The sequence below is a fragment of the Acomys russatus genome, chromosome 14 (genome assembly GCF_903995435.1).
Source record: "Acomys russatus chromosome 14, mAcoRus1.1, whole genome shotgun sequence".
NCBI lineage: Eukaryota > Metazoa > Chordata > Mammalia > Rodentia > Muridae > Acomys > Acomys russatus.
This window is the reverse complement of record NC_067150.1, coordinates 53,151,067-53,173,901: the sequence shown is the minus strand read 5'-3', so window position 1 is coordinate 53,173,901 and position 22,835 is coordinate 53,151,067. Positions and strand designations below refer to the sequence as shown.

General features: G+C 44.1%; 1 protein-coding gene across 1 annotated transcript in view; it reads left to right on the top strand.

Annotated features, from left to right (window-relative positions):
* Window positions 1-22,835, top strand: part of Kif23 (kinesin family member 23) — a 31,157-nt gene that overhangs the window by 1,409 nt on the left and 6,913 nt on the right. Inside the window, exons 2-17 of the mRNA XM_051156619.1 lie at window positions 501-570; window positions 1,704-1,832; window positions 9,403-9,508; window positions 9,716-9,852; window positions 10,179-10,288; window positions 10,973-11,143; window positions 15,118-15,230; window positions 15,559-15,680; window positions 17,838-17,940; window positions 19,755-19,834; window positions 19,918-20,037; window positions 20,226-20,352; window positions 20,605-20,763; window positions 21,474-21,631; window positions 22,015-22,188; window positions 22,355-22,534. Of these exons, the coding sequence (XP_051012576.1) occupies window positions 501-570; window positions 1,704-1,832; window positions 9,403-9,508; window positions 9,716-9,852; window positions 10,179-10,288; window positions 10,973-11,143; window positions 15,118-15,230; window positions 15,559-15,680; window positions 17,838-17,940; window positions 19,755-19,834; window positions 19,918-20,037; window positions 20,226-20,352; window positions 20,605-20,763; window positions 21,474-21,631; window positions 22,015-22,188; window positions 22,355-22,534 (2,059 nt within the window). The remainder of the gene's footprint in view (window positions 1-500; window positions 571-1,703; window positions 1,833-9,402; window positions 9,509-9,715; window positions 9,853-10,178; window positions 10,289-10,972; window positions 11,144-15,117; window positions 15,231-15,558; window positions 15,681-17,837; window positions 17,941-19,754; window positions 19,835-19,917; window positions 20,038-20,225; window positions 20,353-20,604; window positions 20,764-21,473; window positions 21,632-22,014; window positions 22,189-22,354; window positions 22,535-22,835) is intronic.

Genomic DNA, 22,835 nt, shown 5'->3' with positions numbered 1-22,835 from the left:
ATTCGTGTGCCTTTTTATCATTGAGGTAATGGCTACTGGCACTGCTTGTGCACCAGTATAAAGTTAAATGTAAACTCATCACATTTGTAGTGACTGTAAAATTGTTGCTCAAGATAATATACCGCCTTTTAAATAGAGAACTAATAAACTAGGAAGCAGCTGGGGTGTTCCTGGTAGAGCGCGTGTCCCGCATCAACAAACCTCTGAATTTGCTCTCCAGCATTGCAGAAAAAAAAAAGTTCCCTGGGTACTTATAGTATCAAAAAATATTTTCCCAATCACAACTTTATTGACTTAGATTACATATGCCACATTTCTCAAATACAGTTCATCTTTATTTACCCTCATGTTATTTGACCAGTATTTTGGGATTGCTAGGAAATGATTTTTTATTTTTTAAGCCCTAGGAACCTCGTTCACCATTGTTAGAATTTGTGAAGTCTTGCATGTTAGTATTGAATTGAGATTTATGTCTTGTTTTTGTTGTTTTGTTTGACCAGGAAAGCTAAGATGCCCAGGAAACCTGTAATAAAAAAAGGATCTCAGACAAACCTTAAAGATCCAGTGGGGGTAAGGTGTGTGTGTGTTTGTGTGTGTGTGTGTGTGTGTGTGTGTGTGTGTGTGTGTGCGCGCGCGCGCGCGCGCCTGTCTGTCTGTCTATCTGTCTGTCTGTTAGTCTGTTTCTGTCTTGTGTGTGCTTAAAAGGGGGGAGGAGAAAAAAAAAAAAAAAAAGGGGGGGGAGGAGAAGTGATGTGAACCTTGGGTCAGAGAGCAGCACTCAGTTACATTGGTGCACTAAATTGTATACAGGTGACTCTAGCCATGAAGTTTGCTTTCTCTACTGGATTAACTGGCCTAGAAAAAAAGTCGGGGCAAGTTGTTGACTGTAAACCTGTTATCACTAATTAGACTTGACAAGTTAAATGATCAGAAACTCCTGCCCAGTTCCTTTCCTGGGGTGGGGACTTTGTACTCAGGTCCTAGTCTTCTCCCACCTATATGTGGTAGCTGCCACATTCTCAAAGAGAACCCTGCACTCAAGGTTCACAGAGACCCAACTTTGTTACCACTTCCTCCTGAGAAAAGAGGGTTACTTTGCTCCGAAGTGTTTTGAATTCCAACACCACACTGCCACTGCAGAGGGTCTCTGGGTCTCCATTGTACCACTTGCTGTGAGCACAGCTGGACAGGTTTTCCTTCGATGAGCTCCTCTGTCCTCCAAGTGCTGTGACTACACGTGTGTGCTACGATGCTCACCTGAGCTGGCTGTTTGAAATGACATCCAATTCTAAAGAATTTAATGGCTTTTCCAGCTGTTTCTGTTAGAACAATTTTATTTGTGCACAACAGTGAAGAGAAACTACAGTTTAATATTCAAACCTAAATTTATTTTGATTTAATGCATCTTTGCATTTGACCACTCTGAGCTGCAGCTTTTTGTTTTTTTACGACTTGAGGTTGTGTTGAAGACCAGATATTTGTAGATGAGTGGACAGCAGCTTAAATGGAAAATGAACTAAGGGCTGAACATTGATGGTGGCTTAAGCCTGCAGTCCCAGCAACAAGAGACTAAGGCAGGCGATTGCTGAGAGTCCAGCCTGGGCTCGGGCTACAGAGTCAACAGACAAACCAAAACAAACAGAAAAACCCAAAAGAGAAGCAGGCAAAAAGGCAACCTCGTTTAAACACTTTTCTCTCCCCAGGTGTACTGTAGGGTGCGCCCACTGAGCTTTCCTGACCAAGAATGCTGTGTAGAAGTGGTCAATAATACCACCGTGCAGCTCCACACGCCTGAGGGGTATCGACTCAACAGGAATGGAGACTACAAGGAGGTACGGTCCTAGTGGAACCAAGCTTTCTTTTTTTGAATTTAAAAACTCGTGTGTGTGAAGAGGGGGAAGGAATACTTTAGCCACTTTATCTAGGATGTCTGAGTGCTAGGACGCACAGATAGACTTTTGGTATGTTGGAATCAAAGGATTGCTTTCAGGGGATCCTTTTTTTTCTTTCTTTCTTTCTTTTCTTTTTCTTTGGTATTTTTAAGACAGGGCCTCGCTATGTAGGTCTGACTGTTCTGGGACTCACTATGCAGACGAGGCTTTCCTTGAACTCGCGGAGATTTGCCTGTCTCTGCCTTCTGAGTGATCGGTTTAAAGATGTGTGCCACCACTGCCTGGCTTTCAGGGGATTTCATATATTTTCTCTGAAAATAGTCGCCATGTGGCACTGTGCCTTAGTCACTGTTCTATTGCTGTAAAGAGACACCATGACCAGGGCAACCTATAAAAGAAAGCATTAGCGGTTCAGAGGGCAAGTCCGTGATCATCACGGTGGGAAGCGTGGTGACACGCGTGCGTGGCACTGGAGCAGTAGCTGAGAGTTCACATTCTGATCTATAGCCGTGAGGCAGAAAGAGAGAGACACTGGGCCTCATTTGGGCTTTTGAAACCTAAAACCCACCTCCCATTGCACACCTCTTCCAACAGGGCCACACCTCCTACTCCTTCCTAAACAACCCACCAACTGGCAACAAAACTGTCAAATATATGATCTTGGGGGTGGGGGTACATCCTTATTCAGACCGCTACACCCAGGCTGGCCTTAGAACTTCTGGTCCGCCTGTTTTGGTCTCCTAGTGCTGAAATTAGAGGTGTGTGTATCACTTGATGCCTTGAGAGCTTTGCTATTGTTTAACTTTGGTGGTATTAGAGATCGATTGAACCCGGGCCCTTGTTCTGTGCTAGGCATCTCTCTGTAGCTCAGTCTGGCCTTGACCTGGTGAGCTTGCTGCCTTCACAGCTTGCATGTGGTATTTTAGGCACGTGTCACCATACTTAGTACCTAGAGAGTGTTTTGTTGATTATTTGCAGTGTTGGGGAGTGAATTTAAGGCCTCCTGCATGTTTGCCAAGTGTCTTACTACCGAGGTATATTACCAAGCTGTTGGAGGGAGGTTTCATATTTAGCAGAGTAGTGCATAGATTGTAAATCATCTGTTTAAGCTTAGCACGATATTTCACATCTGTAGTACTAGCGTTTAGGAGGCTGAAGCAAGTGGGTCATGACTTCCAGACCAGCCAGTGCTGTAGAGGGAGACCTGCTCCAAATACAGAAATGGCAACAACAATGAATGGAAAGATAGGTAAAAGTAACTTTTATTCTCCTGGCTCAGTTGTTGTCTCCAAGGCTTACTGTCTCCTTCTGCTAACCTAGGCCTAGTCCTGGAAGCTTCTAGCCTCTGTACAATCTAAGCTAGGCCTAGAAGGTTTTCAGCCTCTGAGACTTACTGCTTAATAAGCTCACGTTGTTTGTTCTTTCTGAGCTCTGGGCTGGGTGATTCAACTCAACTGTTCTGACTCAAACTCTTTTCCTAGCTGATTTATTTAATCTGGCTTCTCTCTTGACCCAGAATTGCTCTGCTTGGCCTCAGAGTATCTCAGCAGTCTGCTCTAATATTCTGGCCTTTTCTCATTTTCTGGCTGGTTCTGTCTTCACCTGAGTTCTTGCTCTGCACCCTATCTCTCTATTACTGTCCTGATAAAATCTGCCTCCTCTCTCTGTAAAACTGCCTCTTTTTGGTTTTTCGAGACAGGGTTTCTCTATGTAGCCTTGGCTGTCCTGGACTCACTTGCTTTGTAGACCAGGCTGACCTCAAACTCACAGCGATCTACCTTCCTTTGCCTCCAGAGTGCTAGGATTAAAGGTGTGCGCCAGTATGCGTGGCTTAAAACTGCCTCTTAAGTAGCTTTCCTTTCCAGACTCTTGAGCGTATCCTATTCTGTCAAATCTTCCAATTTGTCACCTTTTCTGCCACTCAATTAGATATCACTTTCAAACATGGGTACTTCCTTCTACAAACTTTTTTTACGTTCCTTTGGGATTAAAGGCATGCACCACCACGCCTGGATCTAAGCTTTTCTTTATCTAATACTTGCTCTAAACCAGGCTGGCCTTGAACTTAGATCTGTGTGCCTCTGCCTCCTGGATTAAAGGTGTCTGTATTTCAGCCGGATCACATAGACCTAGAAGATCTTTGGATGTGATCTCTTGCTAGAACAGCCGTATTCTGAATTAACATTCCTCTAGAAAGATATAGGTAGGTAGGTAGATATAAATAGAATTCTATTAGTTTTCCAAATGTTGTAGGAAGCTAGTCACTAGCTGATAGGGAAGGGCTTTGCTTTTTGTTGTTAGTTTTTCCAAGTAAGGCTGCCTTTACGGGCTTTATACCCTAAATTGACAATTGGTAGACAAGTAGTTCATATAAAAAGGCAGAAAGTCAGATTTGCTGAAGCGGTGGGAACACAGGAATGTAGAAAATAGAGGATTGAGTCATGCTGTCTGCTTTCTAACTGCCATTCACTCTTTTATTTGTTGAGACAGGGACTTACCCTCTGATCTGTCTGTCCTAGAGTCTGCTGTGTACTCTGGGCTGACTTTAAACTTGTGGCTTTTGGTCTGTCTTACTTTCCGTAAGCTGAGATTCCAGGCCTGAGCCACCACATTGGGCAGCCTTTCAGGAGAGTGTACACTGCTGCAGTGGTACTGTTCTTTAGACCTCCCATGTCCTCTTCACTGCCAAATTTGTCCTCGTTATCTCACCAGCATGTTCCTTCCTGAAGCATTCTCTTAGCTCCCTCCAACTCTTAGTTGTTTTGTCACTGCCCACCCTCTGCTGCCTTCTGTCTAACCTCTGAGCACTAGTGTCCAGGGCTCTGATTTTTATCCTCTTTCTTGTCTTCTGTTTTCTGGGGTTGGTTTTGTTTTGTTTTGAGACAGGATCTCACACATTAGCTTGGGCTGGATTAGAACTTGCCTTGGCCTATTGAGTGCTGGGAATACAGGTAGGTGTGAGTCACTATGCCTGACCAGGGACTGGCTCTTTTTATTTTTCCTATGGCTTTAAAGGTTCTGAAAATTTTATGGCAAGCCCAAATCATTTCTTTCTTTCTTTCTTTCTTTCTTAGAGAGAGGGTTTCTCTGTACCTTTAGCTGTCCTGGAACTCACTCTGTAGACTAGGCTGACCTTGAACTCAAAGAAATCCTCCTGCCTCTGCTTGGATTAAGGAGCCTGAGCCACCACTGCCCTACTCATCTCAAGTTTTATATATTGAAAGTTGCTCTTGAGGCCCCACTACCCTCTAAATGTTTTCTTCTTAGCCTTTATATTGCTCTCCAGTTGCCCAGCACAAAAAACCTAGAAGCGACTTTCCTTTGACATCTGCTCATATCGAGTCACATGTAGACACCCTGTCAGCTCTGCAGAGTGGATCCTCAGATTGTCCTTTCCTGACCATCTCCTGCCACTAGCTTATTCCGAGCTGGTCACTAATCAAACTGTCTATGTGGGGAAGTGTTTTTAATCTTTTTTTTTTTTTTTTTTCAAGACAGGGTTTCTCTGTGTAGCCTTAGCTGTCCTGGACTCAGGCTGTCCTCATCCACCTGCCTCCTCTGCTTCCTGAGTGCTGAGATTAAAGGCGGATACCACCATGCCCGGCTGTGTTTTTATCTTGATTCAGAGCAGTAGATACTTGAGCTTGGGCTAGATGGGAACAGCATGAGTTCCCTGACAGCTGTTTTCTAACCCGTGCATGGAGATGTGTGCATTGACTGCAGGTGGAGGAGGAGCTGTGGAAGGTGGCAGTAATGGCTCTTGGTGTTAAGGAGGACTGGTAACAACCAGTTCTCAAGCGCTGGTGTGCTGGGCATGCTTTGAGTAGCACCCACGGCCTTTCTGGTCTGCCTGCTTTTACAGAGGATCTTGTCTAATGGTTTTTACCGAGCTGCAAGAATGGTCTTGCAACAGAAAGAGATCTTATCATTTCCCTGAGCAAAAATCTCTCAAGGAGTAAAGTCTATAAATGGGTAAAATCCCATTCTGCGGGCCTCCTGCTTATCTCCTCAGCCTTATCTTTCAGTCCTGGGATCCTCTGTGAGCCAGAATCGTGCTTACCTGCCACTCTGGATAATCTGGACTTCTCCCTTGTAAGCTGGATGCCCCCTCATCTTGAATCTCAGCTTCAGTTTGCTTCCTCAGGATATTCAGACCACCCCAGCATAAACAGCACCTCACTCCCTGGTCACTCGGTGTGCCTCCTGTATAATAACACTTGCTAGCCGTGCATTGTTTAAAGATGAAGATGTGTTCTGACCGAGGTCACTGGGCAGTTTCACCATTTTGTGAACATGACCTGTGTGTGCTTGCATTTGTTAGATAGATTGCCATAATAGATACTGAGGCTACACAGACTATTGCTCTTAGACCATAACAGCACACTACTGTATGGAATAGAGTGGGCAGTTTTACCACGGCACATCTGTACCTGTCAAAACAGGTTTGTTTATATGAGTGCCACCACCTCTTGGAGTAATAATGGTGTGCTTTTTTCCTTTAGGCAAAAGAGTTTATCACCTTTGTAATCTTAGGGGACCACCATTGTTTGTGGTCTCTTATTGAACTGAGCATCATGGGATACATGTCTGTACTTGTGTTCTTTTGTCTTTTTCCTGTTCTTTATATAAGTGCCAGAGGGATATGCACCTTCTGTCCTGTTTGTCAAAACAGTAAGTTGGGATTAAGTAAGAAAAAATGATCAGGAAGGTTGGTGGGGCAGCAGATCTCTGAGGAAACAATGGGAATTGAATACTGATTTACTAAATTTCAAGTTTGTACAAATAAGTCTAAAGTGCATACAAACACAAGGCTTGGTGGAGATTTGAGTACTCAGAACACTGCTGTGTAGCTAGCTTTGCTACTGTCCAGGACTTGAGCAGGTACTTCCTTGCACTTATTTGATTACTCCAAAGGAAGAGGTGTTCTTCTTTTGGTTTTTCCAAAACCAAAACAGGGTCTCTGTGTAGCCTTGGCTGTCCTAGACTCGATTTGTAGACCAGGCTAGCCTCGAACTCACAGCGATCACCTGCCTCTGCCTCCCAAGTGCTGGGATTAAAGGCGTGCACCAACACACCCGGCTTCTGACAAGTTTTTAATCTTACTTATTATTTATAAAATAGTGGTTTGAGGGGCTGGAGAAAGGGCTCCCTAGTAAAGAACACTTGCTGCTTTTGCAGAGGATCTGGTTTGGTTCCCAGCACCTACATGGTAACTTCTTTTAGCTCTTACTTGGTAGGATCAGACATCCTCTTCTGGCTTCCATGGGCACCAGGCATGCACACAGTACATGCATGCATGAAGACAAAGCACTTGTGCACTTAAAGTAAGAATAAACAGGTTGGGTGATGGTGGCACATGCCTTTAATCCCAGCACTCAGAAGGCAGAGGCAGGCGGATCTCTGTGAGGTCTACAGAGCAAGTTCCAGGACAGCCAGAGCTACATGGAGAAACATTGTCTCAAAAAAACCCTCAAAAAACCAAAACCAAACAAACAAAAGAATAGAAGAGTCTTTTATATATGTGTATGTCTGTATATGTCTGTGCCTTTCTCCCAAAATGTAAAAATCTCACTTCCATGAGTTCAACTAACTGTGGGTTTAAAGTCTTCAGAAATGGGCTGTGGATTTAGCTCACTGGTAGAGCATTAGCCATTCATATATGAGGAAGGCCCTAGGTTTAGTCCCCAGTTATGTGTACTGCCCCCCCCCCCCCAGGGCCTTCAGAAAAAAAAAAAAATAGGTATCTGTACTAAATATAGACAGATGCTTCTTTGTCATTCTCTATGTAACACAGAAGAGTAACCATTGTATAATGGCAACCTAGGGTGGCTTAAAGTTTATTATTATTATTATTTTTTTATTTTTTATTTTTTTGGTTTTTCGAGACAGGGTTTCTCTGTGTAGCCTTGGCCATCCTGGACGCACTTTGTAGACCAGGCTGGCCTCGAACTCACAGCGATCTGCCTGCCTCTGCCTCCTGAGTGCTGGTATTAAAGGCATGTGCCACCACGCCCGGCAAGTTTTTTCTTTTTTTCTTTTTTGGTTTTTCGAGACAGGGTTTCTCTGTGTAGCCTTGGCTGTCCTGGACTCACTTTGTAGATCAGGCTGGCCTGGCTTAAAGTTTATTAAATGGCAAATGAGCCTGCCATGGTGGCATATGACTTTAATCCCAGCACTGGGAGGCAGAGGAAGCTGATTGCTGTGAGTTTGATGCCAGCCTGGTCTACAAAGAGAGACCAGGACAGCTAGGGCTCTGTGTAACAGAGAAATCCTGTCTTGAAAAGAAAAGATAAAGACAATTGCTATGCCATTTAAATAGTGCACTTTGGGATCCTCATAAATTTGGTTTCATGGGGGATCTGGAACAAATGTCCCACTGTCATGGTAGCATATGTTTGCAATTTCAGCACTCTGGAGGTAGAGGCAGGAGGATCAGAAATTCAAGTTCATCCTTGGTTACATAGTGAGCTCAAGACTACCTTAGGTTATATGAGACTGTCTTAAAGAATTATATGTGTGTGTATACATGCATACAGTGTTAAAAATAACATTTACTTTGTATAAGAACTTAGATAACACCAGGTAGTGGTGGCAGTCACCTTAAATCCCAGCACTCAGGAAGCAGAGGCAGGTGGATCTCTGAGTTCGAGGCCAGCCTGGTCTACCAATTGAGTTCCAGGACAGCCAAGGCTACAGAGAGAAACCCTGTCTGGAAAGTTAAAAAACCAACCAGACAAACAAAAAACTCAGATAAGATTATATTTGTAACTCATTTCCAGTTGTAAAATACTGTACACTTGTTATTTTGCGGTTCTATTTGCAATGTCCTTTTATATTATTTTTGTCTGTCTGTGTGTGTGGCCGGTACTTATGAGGTCATAGGATAACCTATAGGAGACCGTTCTATCCTTTCACCATGTGGTTTCTAGGGATTGAACCCAGCTTCTCAGGCTTGGTGGCAAGTGCCTTTACCTACTGAGCCAGCTTGTTGGCTTTTGCTACACCTTTGTAAAGAAAAAAATAGAAAACCTTGGATAGGGGTGGTGGTGCATGCTTGTGATCCTAGCACTTGGAAGCAGGGGCAGGAAGATCGCTGAAAATTGAAGGCTAGCCTGGTCTACATTGCAAGTTCTAGGGCAGCTATGACTAGATATAGACTCTTTCATACAAACACACTCAAAAGAAGAGAGAGAGAGAAAAAAAAAAAAAAAAAAAAGAAAGCAGCAACAAATAGAAAACTGTAATGTCTGAAATTTTTAATAAATGTATTTATTTATGGGGCTGGAAGGATGGCTTGAGACGTGGAGAGCACTGGCTGCTCTTCCAAGGGTCCTAAGTTCAATTCCCAGTAACCACATGGTGGCTCATGGCCATCTATAGTAAGATCTGGTGCCCTCTTCTGGTGGGCAGGCACATATACAGGAAGAGCATTGTATCCATGATAAACAGAAACATTCCAAGTGTAGAACAGATGTGTTTCATGTGTTTGTTGGTTCTCTTCTCTCCTCAGACTCAGTATTCGTTTAAGCGGGTATTTGGCACTCATACCACCCAGAAGGAGCTTTTTGATGTTGTAGCTAATCCCTTGGTGGATGACCTCATTCATGGCAAGAACGGTATGATTCTTGAGTGTAGTTGAATTCTCTGATCTTATGATAAAGTTTTTTTTTTTAGTATTTATATATTTGGCTTGACATAAAATTCAGATTTAACTCATTAGAGCGATGCCCTTTTTTGGGTTTGTTAGTTCCAGTGTTTTAAATATAATGAAATGTTGTGTGAGCCTTCAAGACTATAACTCATTGTTACTTGCTACACTGTAGGTCTTTTGTTTACATATGGTGTGACGGGGAGTGGAAAGACCCACACAATGACAGGTTCCCCAGGGTACGGAGGCCTGCTTCCTCGTTGTTTGAACATGATCTTTAACAGCATAGGGTCATTTCAAGCAAAACGTTATGTAAGTACAATTCCTTTGGGTGGTGACGGTCACTGTAGACAGAGACAGGACTGAGCCATCTCTGGATGCGGTGGCACTGGGGAAGAGCAAAAGCCTCGGAGATACTTTGAACCTTACATATATTCAGATGTGGTGGGCATGGTGGGTGCACGCCTATGACGGCGGCACTTGGGAGGTAGGAGCAGGAGACTTAAGAGCTGCAGGCCAGCAACTCATATGCTCCTCCCCCAAAGCTCAAATTCCTATTTTTAGGTGTTTCTGTCCTTTAAGTAAAGTTCTTTTCAAAAGTCTTTTTTTAATTTTTTTTTTTTTGACTTCTCTTTTAGGTTTTTAAGTCTAACGATAGGAACAGTATGGAAATACAGTGTGAAGTTGATGCCTTGTTAGAGCGGCAGAAAAGAGAAGCCATGCCCATTCCAAAGACTCCCTCTAGCAAGTGAGTAGCGTCACTGTGACCCAGGTTGGGTGGAATTCTGTCCTGTAGTCTCTGTAGGTCTGGGGAAGATGAATACGAATTAGCAAAGCTGCTCTTACGGTTGAGTTCTGTGATGTTTGCGCCTGCATTGTGACTCTTGAGGGCTCAGGCTATCCTTGACTCACCCTGAATCTGAATAAGGTTGCTTTATGACTTCAGTTTTAAGACAGAACATTTGTTAGAGTTTGTTTTCACTCCGGTATCTTGAACAAAGCAGCTTGGGGAGGAAAAGATTTATTTGATCTTACACTTCCAAGTAACGGTCCATCACGGAAAGAATTCAGGCAAGAACTCAAAGCAGGAGCTGATGCAGAAGCCATGGAAGAGGGCCGTTCACTGGTTTGTTCCCTATGGTTTGCTCAGCCTGCTTTCTCATACAACCCAGGACTGCCAGCCTAGGGTTGATACTGCCCACAGTGGGCTGGGCCCTCCCACATCAGTCATTAATCAAGAAAATGCTGGACAGACTTGTCGGTTGGCCAGCCTCATAGAGGTAGGTATTTTCTCCAATTGAGAGTCCCTTTTCCCAAACACTCCAGCTTGTGTCAAGCTGATGTAAAGCCAGCCAACACAGGTACTATCTACTTTTACTATTAACTCACAGTGGGTAAAATTTGACTTCAGGGGATCTGTTTCTTGTTTTAGGCGACAGGCAGATCCAGAGTTTGCAGATATGATAAATGTACAAGAATTCTGCAAAGCAGAAGAGGTTGATGAGGACAGTGTCTATGGCGTATTTGTCTCTTACATCGAAATCTATAATAATTACATATATGATCTATTGGAAGAAGTGCCGTTTGATCCCATAAAGCCCAAGTAAGTACTGAAGAGAGTCTTCTTTGGTTAACGCTGGAAAACTGCCCTTATCAAGCCACGGTTCTTTAGGTCTAAATGGGAGTAATGTTTGTTTTGCATTTGTTTTCAGAATGCACAGAAATAATAATCATAGAGTCATGCTCAATGAATACTTTTCTCTGTGTAGCCCTGGCTGTGTTGGAACTCACAGAGACATGCCTGCCTCTGCCACCTGAATGTTGGGATTAAAGGCATGTGCCACCACCACCCAGCAATACTTTTATTCTTAACTAGATTGTAGCTGTATTGGTAAGCCAGCAGGTTAAGGCCTAGTGATCTGAAACTCTGTCTTGGAATTTGATTTTGAAAACCTAGCCTTAGGTAGGTGTAAGACAAATCTCTATTTTATAGGCAGTATTTGGGGCACTTTTCAACTCCCTGACAGTGCTGGGAGTTTTGCAACCTCTGTGTCTTTGTGAGTTCTATGAAATGGATCCTGGTCTAAACAAGTAATTCTTAGCTTATCCATTGCCGATGAGTGTAAAGCTGCATTGCACTGTCATTCTGCCAGAGGTAAACGCTAGTCCTTAGGTATGCCTTGCAGAATCTGAAGACCAGTTACCACGCGGCTTTACTGAAGTACCTCTCTTTGTGCTGGAGAACAAGGGTGACTAATATATTGCTTTTGAGTGGGTGGTTTGGTTCTCTAGCTGAAGGATGGTTTTACATGTTGTGCTCCTGCAGCCGATTAGAACATAAATAAAAATAAAGACCTTTGTCTTACATATAACATATGTGTACATGTGTGCTGTGGAAACGGCTAGATCTAAAAAAAAAACCATTAAACTGAAAACAGACTGATTTCCATGACCGTCAATGTGTTCACTAATATGAAAAGTGCATGGTTGAGGCCATACTTAATAATTTCTATGGCTCTTACAGAATCGCATTTCAAAAAAGGATATTCATTTAGAATCTTTGAACTACTAATGATTGGTAAAATAAGTATAAAGTGGCTAGGTGAATTAAGTCTGAAGGTCTTGAGTCTTTTGCTTTCGTTTTCCTCAGCCACTCTTCCGATGAGCACTGTTTTGTTCCTGAGGCGGTGTTGCTTTGTTGCACAGGCTGGCCTCCAATTACATGTGCTCGTCCTACCTCAGCTTCTAAGTGCTGGGATAGCAGTGAGCATCACCAAACCCAGCTTCAAGTGCAAGCTGTATAAAGGGGCTTCTTTTTGAAGTTACCCATCTGTCTTTGCTTCTGGAATGTTGGAATTAAGAGAGAAATACCTAGCCAAGCACTAAGCACCATGGTGCACACCTGTAATCTCAGCACTCTGGGAGGCAGAGGCAGGGGGATCTCTGTGAGTTTAAGGCCAGCCTGGTCTACAAAGAGAGTCCGGGACAGCTAAGGCTATACAGAGAAACCCTGTCTTCAGGGGTTGGGGTGGGGTAGAGAGATGAGAGGCAATGCTTTTTTTTTTTTTTAAAGATTTACTTATCATGTATACAGTATTCTGCCTGCATGTATATCTGTAGGGCAGAAGAGGGCATCAGATCACATTACAGATGGTTATGAATCACCATGTGGTTTCTGGGAATTGAACTCAGGACCTCTGGAAGAGCAGGTGGCACTCTTAACCACTGAGGCATCTCTCTAGCCCTTTTTTTTTGTTTGTTTGTTTCTTGAGACGGGGTTTCTCTGTGTAACAACCTTGGCTGTCCTAGACTCTTTGTAGACCAGACTGGCCTTGAACTCACAAAGATCTGTGCCTCTACCTCCAGTGCTGGGATTAAAGGTGTGCACCCCCACACCTGGCGTGAGGCAAGGCCTTTTATATTTGTTAAATTTCCCATTTTACAAAATGTTTTCACACATGCATTTTAACTGTCCTTTGTTTCAGCTCCAGTTTTGTGTCTATCTATTTTACCTAAAAATTTGTGATGTTGTTCATTGCTACCACTTAACTTTCTTTCTTTTTGTTTAAAATTCGGCTCAGGCTAGCCCTGAACTCACAGAGATTAAGGGTGTGCCCTCACTGTTCCCAGCACTGCCAGTTATTTCTATGTCTCAGTGTTTGCAGTTTGTTTGGCTCGGTCTGTGTGACATTGCTTTGGGTGATACTGTCTTGGTTGATTTAGTCATGCAAAGAAGACAAGAGTGCCTTCCTGGGGTGTCTTTCGTGTGCGCTTAGATTGTGTAGCGCGAGTGTGGATTTAATGTGAGGATGGTGTTAGCTCTCCTTTTCTGAGGAGAGGGTTTTAAGTGGGCTTCATTGTCACTGTCACTAGTCTAGACCGAAATGCTGCTTACTCTAGAGCAGTAATGTCTCCCTTGTTCCTTCGGTAGGTGGAACGGCTGCAGTACACCTATGAGGAACGCAGAGTCTGCGTATGTGATGATATTGACTCTCCTTAGGGAGAAGGGTGTAGTTAACACTAGTGGGGGGCATATGTGGCATGTTTGTAAGTAGTTTGCTTTTCCTTGCCGGTGGGCGGGCGGCTACCTCTAAGCCCTCCCTTGATTTTATCAGTGATGGCGGCTGGTAAATGTCTGCCTCCTCACCATTCACAGAACCGAGTGTGGGGCTGGTGAGGAGGTGCAGCAGGTAAAGGTGCTTGCTGCCTGACAGCCTGAGGTCCACCCCGGGACCCCACATGGTAGAAGGAGAGAACTGACTTGTAGGTTGTCCTCTGACCCCCACACATTCAAGCCCAGATAAATAAAATTAACTAAAACATGGGGCTGGAGAGATGGTTCAGTTATTAAGAGCACTGGCTGCTTTTCCAGAGGACCCATGTTTGCTTCTCAGCACCCATGTGGTGGCTCACAACCATCTGTAACTTCAGTTCCAGGGGATCCGATGCCTCTTCTAGTTTCTGTGGGTGCCAGGCCTACATGTGGTATACAGACTTACACACAGCCAAAACATCCATACATGTAAAATAAAGGCATTAAAAAAAAAAGTCAACCAAAACAAAATAGGCAAGCACTCTTACTTAACCTTCAACCGACTGACTGCAGACTAGAATTCACCATGCCTCTTTTCGAGCATGGTCACTCCTGGCATACACTAAGCCCTTTCTGAATTTATTTATCTGCATTGCTGTGAAGGGCAGAGCCAGTTGTATACCCTGATCTTGTAAATGAGGGAAGTGCTTGCTGTGCTGCCTACCTGGGTGCCTACAGTGGCACCACAGTGCTGTTGTAGTCTAATTGCTTGTGGTGTTTTGTGTGCTTAGAGCAAATGTCAAAGGCAGAATTGGTTCCTGCTTTATAACTAATCTTGACTGTATAATCATGTTTGTTTTGTTTTTCAAGTCTAACATTTCTTTGGAGAATCTTATGTAAATATACATCCATTAAAGGATGGATGTCATGGGAGCATGCTTGTTCTGTCTCGCCATGTGGTGCCTCTGTCATAAACCCCAGAATGCCCTCACTATGTGTCAGGACTACGCGGCGCATGGACTATTCAGCTTTTAGAACATGAGCTAGGGTTAAGAAAAGCGGGGGATGTGCTTGGTAGCACAGCGCTGAGCTCGCTGGGGATGTGCTTGGTAGCACAGTGCTGAGCTCGCTGGGGATGTGCTTGGCAGCACAGCGCTGAGCTCGCTGGGGATGTGCTTGGTAGCACAGCGCTGAGCTCGCTGGGGATGTGCTTGGCAGCACAGCGCTGAGCTCGCTGGGGATGTGCTTGGTAGCACAGCGCTGAGCTCGCTGGGGATGTGCTTGGTAGCACAGTGCTGAGCTCGCTGGGGATGTGCTTGGTAGCACAGCGCTGAGCTCGCTGGGGATGTGCTTGGTAGCACAGCGCTGAGCTCGCTGGGGATGTGCTTGGTAGCACAGCGCTGAGCTTGCTCGCATGAGGCTCTGGGTTCTATAATTGAGCGGAGAAGAAAGGCAATATTGTGTGCTTGGCACTTTAATCTTAGTCTTACAGGAAGACAGTTGTATCGTCTTTAGGGAACTAACCCTTTCTTTCTTTCCTGCAGGCTCCCACAGTCTAAAACGCTCCGAGAAGATAAGAACCACAACATGTATGTTGCAGGATGTACAGAAGTAGAAGTGAAATCTACAGAAGAGGCTTTTGAAGTTTTTTGGAGAGGTTAGAAACACCTAGAATTTGAAAACTGTGAACTGGTTTTTGTTGTTGTTTGTTTTATTGTTTTGAGACAGGGTTTCTCTGTGTAGCCTTGGCTGTCCTGGACTAACTTTGTAGACCAAGCTGGTCTCAAACTCACAGAGAGTCACCTGCCTCTGCCTCCTGAGTATTGGGATTTACCGGCGTGCGCCACTGTGCCCTGCTTAAACTGATGGTTTTAACCCTTAAAGTTGTTGCTGCAATTTGATAGTAGTCCTTGTGGATTTATCGGAGAGCAGGTATAATAAATGGCTGAGTTCGGGTATAATCAGTGGTTTCTCTGTCCTCATAGGTCAGAAAAAGAGACGTATTGCTAACACCCATTTGAATAGAGAGTCCAGTCGTTCACACAGTGTGTTCAGCATTAAACTTGTCCAAGCTCCCCTGGATGCTGATGGAGACAATGTCTTACAGGTAATGTTTGTATGTGAGTCTTGTCTTTTTAAATTCAGCTCTAAGTTTCTGAAGATGACCTAAATCAGGGGCCGCCATGGTGATGAAGATTGCTCTAGAGTTAATAGCTATATGGTTGATGACTTTTTTCTTTTTTTTTCCATGTCAGTAGTGCTGTTTAGGGCTCTGCCTATTAGGTCTGTGATCATAGTGCAGACCACGTGTGGTACACGGGTCTGGCTGTGTTGTGAAAAGGGTCTGCAAAGCCTTTAAAGTTTCTAAGAGTGCCAGGGAGGCAGAAGCAGTCAAATCTTTGTGAGTTTGAGGCCAGTCTGCTCTACAAAGTAAATCCAGGACCACCAAAGCTACACAGAGAAACCCTGTCTCAAAATCCAAAAACAATAGCAACAAAAACATCTGTAAGCCTGTGTGTTGTGTTGTGTTAGGTGTTGTTTGCTTTGTGTGAGTCAGTCTCATTTAATGAGGCCAGGATGACCCTGAACATTTTTCTTTCCTCTTATCTCTGAGATTATAATGTAATTAGGTCATTCCTCCCTTGCCTTTCCCCCCCAAACCCTCCCCTACACTTCTCCTTGCTAGTTTTTGAATCCATGGCCTCTTGTTTGTTTCCCTTTTTTGTTGTTGTTACTTCTCACTATATGGGCAAAGCTGGCCCCAGACTCATAGGAGTCCACCTGCCTCAGCCTCCTGACAGCCAGAGTTAAAGGCATGCAGCACCATACCTGGCTTTGTTTGTCTGTTTGTTTGTTTGTTTGTTTGTTTTTTTAATGACAGAACCTCACTATGTAGCTTGGAGCTCAGGTTCCCTGACTCAGCCTCCCCTCCCGGGACTAAAGTCTTGCTTCTCTGGATGTGATTTTAACGGCTTAGTGTGACCATGTCCAGGCTGACAGGAGCGTTCTGAGGTCTACTAGGATTTGAATTCTGACTCCTGCCTATTCCTCAGATGTCTGACCTGCCTGTAGAATCTTCTCATAAGACTGTGAGGATTAAGGGAAGCGGTATGACGTTCTTGTCCTGCTTGGCTTAGTTAGTGCTCAATAAATGCCAGTCAGAAAATGGCCACAAACAAGTCTCCATGCCCAATTTCCTGTGAATGACTCTTCCTTTGTGCTAGGCGTGTGAATTCCTGAGATAGCATAATACCATGTAGGTGCTTCTTGTCTTTCATTTCTTTTTTTAAAGCTTTATTTTTGTTTTACCTGCATGTGTGTCTGTGCACTACACGTGTGTGCCTGGTGCCTGTGGAGGCCAGAAAAAGGCACCAGATCCCCTGAAACTGGAATTACAAATGACTCTAAGCTGTCACGTGGGTGCTGAGAACTGTACCTGGGGCCTCTATATGAACCGCCAGTGCTCTTAACTACTGAGCATCTGTCTGTCCTGACTTTCATTTTTTTTTCATGTTTGAGTGCTGTGAAATTCTTATATTATCAGAGGCAGGCAGATCACTGTGAGTTCGAGGCCAGGCTGGTCTACAAAGCAAGTCCCCAAGGCTACACAGAGAAACCCTGTCTCAAAAAAACCAAAATACAAACCTAAAACCATATTATCTTAAATAAGTCTTTTGGGGGGGTGGCTTTTGTCTTGTTGTGTTGTGTATATTGCTGAAGACAAAGCTTACAATTCCCAGTCCTGGAGTATAAATACCTGGTGATAACAGAATGGAACAGAGTCTCTGTTCTCAAGTCATCTAGTGTCTGAGGACATCCAGGTAGCAGACAGGTGCTCATTCGAGCAAACTGTTCTGTATCGTGCATCCTCTGCCATTCTGGGCATTTGTATTGTGCACATAGTGTCCATTAAGACTTAATGCCGGGCTGGAGAGATGGCTCAGAGGGTAAGAGCACAGACTGCTCTTTCAGAAGTCCTAAGTTCAATTTCCAACAACCACATGGTGGCTCATAACCATCTATAATGTGATCTGATGCCCTCTTCTGTCCTGCAGGTGTACATGTAGGCAGAGCACTGTATACACAATAAATAAATACATCTTTAAAAAAAAAAAAAAAAAGACTTAATGCCATGTTATAACTGGATTTTTGTTTGTTTTGTTTGAGACAAGGTGTGCGCCACTACCAAGGGTGTTAACTGAATCTTAAAGAACATTGTTATGCAGTATAATTTAGCTTAGATTGTTGGTTTTATCCCTTTCAGGAAAAAGAACAAATTACTATAAGCCAGTTGTCTCTGGTAGATCTTGCTGGAAGTGAGAGAACCAACCGGACTAGAGCAGAAGGGAACAGATTACGTGAAGCTGGTGAGTGGAATGCTGTACTTCCTTGTAACTGTCAACAACGTAGAACATCAGTTTGTATTTATCAATGGGTGGTTTCTGCTTAAGCAGTGAAATAACATTGACTATTAAACTTAGCTCTTAAATCTTCTATCTTAAAAAAAAATAACATGAACATTTTATTTGTGTGTGTGCACTCCTCAGGGTGTGCATAAAGGTCAGCAGGTAACTTGCAGGGGTCAGTTGTCTCCCTCTGTGGGGTCCTGGGGATCAAACTCAGGTCTTCGGCCTTGGCAGCAAGTGCTTCTCCTGGCTCAGGCATCTTGCCAACAACCCGCCTAAGTTAACTATTTTTGTTATCTAGACTGGCCTTGAACTTGTAGTTGTCTTTCTGCCTTCGCCTTTTAGTACTGGGATTACAGGCATGTGTCATCATATCTAGCTAAACTATCTTTTTGTAGACATGATGGAGTTAGGGGGATCCTAGTGTTCCAAGATGAACAGGTCTAACTGAGATCTGAGCTCTTAGAGGTGTGATTAATGTACTAGCCTTGTCTTGCGTCAGAAATCCAAATGAGATAGGATAAAAAAAAGCAAGCATAATAACTGGTTGCTGAGACAAGTGACTGTTAGAAACATGTTCGTCCTGAGTGTGGGGGGAACGTCTGTCCCTTTCCCACTATAGTCTGAAGTGGTCACTTGGGGTGTAGCTGGCCTCCGGTGTATGAGGTGCCCACACTCAGTCTCCAGCACCACTACCCCTAAAACAAGGAAACAAGCCAAGTAAATGAGTTTGTCTATGACAGAATTTAGGGTTTGGAAGAAACTGTTACTTTTCTCTTGCTGTGGAGTGACACCATGACCAAGGCTACTTGTAAAAGCTCTTACTGGAGGCTTGCTTCCAGGTTCAGAGTCCATGGCCATCATGGCAGGGAGAAAGGCAGCCGGCAGGCATGGCGCTGGAGCAGTAGCTGAAAGGGTACTGTGGAGTAGCTATGGATTGATAGTTCACAGCCATGAGGCAGAGAGAGAGACTGGGGCTGTGTGTGGTGGTGCACGGCTGTAGTCCCAGCACTCAGGGAGGCAGGGGCAGACGGATGGCTGTGAGTTTGAGGCCAGCCTGGTCTACAGAGCAAGTTCCAGGACAGACAGGGCTCTGTTAAACAGAAAAACAACAACAACAACAACAACAAACCAAAAAACCCTGTCTCAACAAAACGAAACAAAACCTAAAGAGTACTTGTCAATCTTCCAGATGATTTGTGTTCACTTTGGGCATCTACATGAAATCTCACAGCTCTCTGTAACTCTAGTTCCAGGGGATCTGATGCCCTCTTCTGGTCTTTGTAAGCACTACACATAAATGTAGACTTATATATGTACAGGCAAGACATTCAAACATAAAGGATAAAAATAAGCAAAGCTTAAAAAGAGATTTTTCTCTTTTTAAAAATAATATTATATTTGGACAGTTTCCACCCCACCCCTGAGATGGGGTCTCTCTGTGCAACCTTGGCTGTCCTGCACTCGCTTTGTAGGCCAGGCTGGCCTTGAACTCACAGAGATCAGCCTGTCTCTGCCTCCTGAGTGCTGGGATTAAAGGTGTGCGCCACCATGCCCGGCTTATTTGGAGAGCTTGTAGTGGAGTCCCTGAAAGATGATTATTGAAGCTATTCAGAATCAATACTGCTGAAAGTATAGTAGGGCCATGCATGGACAGCTTTGAACTTGAGCCATGGAGATCCAGCAGGTAAATGAAGTGGAGGTTTTACAGGTGCGGCCCATGTTAGCCCCTGTCTTGCTGTTACAGATGTCGTTTGTATCTGACTTCCTCCCAGGTAACATTAATCAGTCACTGATGACGCTAAGGACGTGCATGGAAGTCCTGAGAGAGAACCAGACATACGGAACGAACAAGGTACAGCAGCCCCCGTCTACTACTTCGGTTTACTTCGTGCATTTTAACTGTTTAACATGCTTCCCTTTGGGTTGTCTCTATAGATGGTTCCATATCGAGACTCAAAGCTAACCCATCTGTTCAAGAACTACTTTGACGGGGAAGGGAAGGTGCGGATGATTGTGTGTGTGAATCCAAAGGCTGAAGACTATGAAGAAAGCTTGGTAATTTGAGTGTATTTGTCTTGTACGATTGGGTTTCTCTAGAGAAAGCAGCTACTTGGGTGTAAGGAATGGCATTCCACACATTTTGTAGATTGACATGGGATCTGTGGGTATGCAAATAAGCTATTTAGCTGCCCATAAAGGACTTGGGTAGGTTTGCTTTTAAAGACTCTGTCTTGTATTTTCAGCAAGTCATGAGATTTGCTGAGGTAACCCAAGAAGTCGAAGTAGCGAGACCAGCAGACAAGGTGATATGTGGCTTGACACCAGGGAGACGATACAGAAACCTGCCTCGGGGAGGCCCGGTTGGAGATGGTATGATTTGCTCTTATATCATTGTTCATTTGCTTGTTTTTCTGTAACTTAAAAAAAAAAAAATCTTCTCAAGAACCAAATGTAAGAAACTTTGAACTAAAATATAAGGTTTCTTTTGTTGTATGCTTTATCTAATTTTTGAGAAATTCCATACCTAACTGACCTGTAACTCTAGCACTAAGTAAGTGGAGGGGTTCTGCTAATAGCGTTAGACTTGCTTAAGTTCTTTCATAATTTTTAAATTCGATACAGAGCCCTTGGTGACTGAGGGAGTTCCACAGAGCTTCCCGCCGCTGCCCCCATGCAGGCTTTTGGATATCAACGATGAGGAGACTCTTCCAAAGCTGATCGAGACTCTGGAGAAACGACATCACCTTCGGCAGCTAATGACTGAGGAGCTTAACAGACAATGTAAGGGCAGAGCTGCTTGCAGCTGCTGTGACCTCAGAAGTAGAGACGGGTCTCAAGGACTCCATCCGATGTGACACTGCCTTAAGGAAGACTTGCTTCTTGGCTTTGTAGTGTTCTCAAGGTGTTGTTTAATTTGAATGGCAAAGTTTAGGTTTCCTCAACAGCTCTATTTTACTTATAAGACGATAAGAAGAAAAAGTGGGTGTCTCCCCACCTTTTATTTTTAATAGTGGTGGGCACAAGATGGTATTTTATAGTTTTTCCCTGTTTACAAGTTATGTATAATTTGTAGTTGTTTGTGCCTCAAGATGGTGTAGGGAAAAGTGAAATAATGTTTGAAAGTTGTAGGACAATTGAACAAAGCTGGTCTGTGGAAGTGACTGTATTTCTGCAAGTGGCCAAATGGTGTGTCTGGTCTTAGGCCAGGTTCAGCTGATCTCAAACACAGGAGTATTTGTGGTTTTGCATGTGGAAGCAAGCTTTACTGTGTTAGGGAGAGGTTACAGGCTTCTTCTATGAATATCTATAGATTTGAGAATCAGACTCCTAATTTCTTTCCAAACTTGTTTACTTGTGCATACACAGAGCAGACACATGTAGGCAGCTGCATTCCCAGCCTTCTTATGCTAGAGCGTCTGCCATTGAAAGCTGGTTTTGTTGGTTTTATCTTGTACGCACAGTAACAGCACAGTCTGTATGCTCTTTTTCAGGTGTGACCTTCAAAGCCTTATTAAAAGAATTCGACAGTTCTCTATCAAATAAAGAAAACTATATTCAGGAAAAACTAAATGAAAAAGAAAAGTTGATCTCAGGACAGAAATCGGAAATAGAACGACTGGAGAAGAAAAACAAAACTTTGGAGTACAAGGTTCACGTCACATTTTTACCCGTGTCCTGGCCATTCAGTGCTCTCAGAGCAGCTCGTGTGCCTGTCACTGCTGTGAGGGGCATGGAAGGGGGGAGGAGACTGCGGTCTTTACTCTTAGGAGTGGAGCTTAGCTCAAGGAGACATGCAGGCACCTGCTTGTGAGGGGCTTGTTGAGTAACTTTTCCTTTCTGTGTGGAAGTGGAACTGAGAATTCAGGTGAAACAGAGGGCAAAAGTGAGTGTGGGTTGGTGTTGTGTGTGTGTGTGTGTGTGTGTGCTTTCTTTCCACAATTTTGCTTTTGTGAGCAACTTAAGGACTATTTATTCTGTAGTTAGGTGAAATGCTTGCACAGCAGATGCTGAGCACAGTGGTCTCCTTTGCAGATTGAAATTTTGGAGAAAACAACTACGATCTATGAGGAAGATAAGCGCAATCTGCAGCAGGAGCTGGAAAGCCAGAACCAGAAGCTTCAGCGGCAGTTCTCCGACAAGCGCAGATTAGAAGCCAGGTTGCAAGGCATGGTGACAGAAACGACGATGAAGTGGCAGAAGGAGTGTGTGAGTGCTCCTCTTAGGCTGAGTGGTTTGCCTTCCTGTGCTTATGGCAGAGCCTTGGTGGTGTCTGCTGACTTCTGGAAGAGGAAGAGAGCTGTCACTTTCAAGCCATAAGGTGGGTGATGTGCTGTCACTGAGGTAGACTGTAATTTGCCGTTGCTTCCCGTAGGAGCGTCGGGTGGCAGCCACCCAGCTAGAGATGCAGAATAAACTCTGGGTCAAAGATGAGAAGCTCAAACAGCTGAAGGCCATTGTGACCGAACCCAAGCCAGGGAAGCCAGAGAGACCCTCCCGGGAGCGGGACCGCGAGAAGACCATCCAGAGATCGGTCTCTCCTTCGCCCGTGCCTGTAAGTGCTTGTAGGCTGTCTGTCTAGCTTAGTCCTAGGGCAGATTTGTTCCAAGTAGAGGAGTGTTGCTCTGTGAGAATTGTTTTGTTTCGTGTTACATTTTAAACTTAGCACTTAAACTGGGCGTGGGTGGCACATACCTCTAATCCCAGTGCTGGGGAGGTCGAGGCATGCAGATCTCTGTGTGTTTGAGGCCAGCCTGGTCTATACAGAGTTTCAAACCAACCAGGGCTACATTAGTTGAGACTCTGTCTCAAAAATGAAAAAAGCATTATCACAAAAAACGTAATGACTGCAAAAC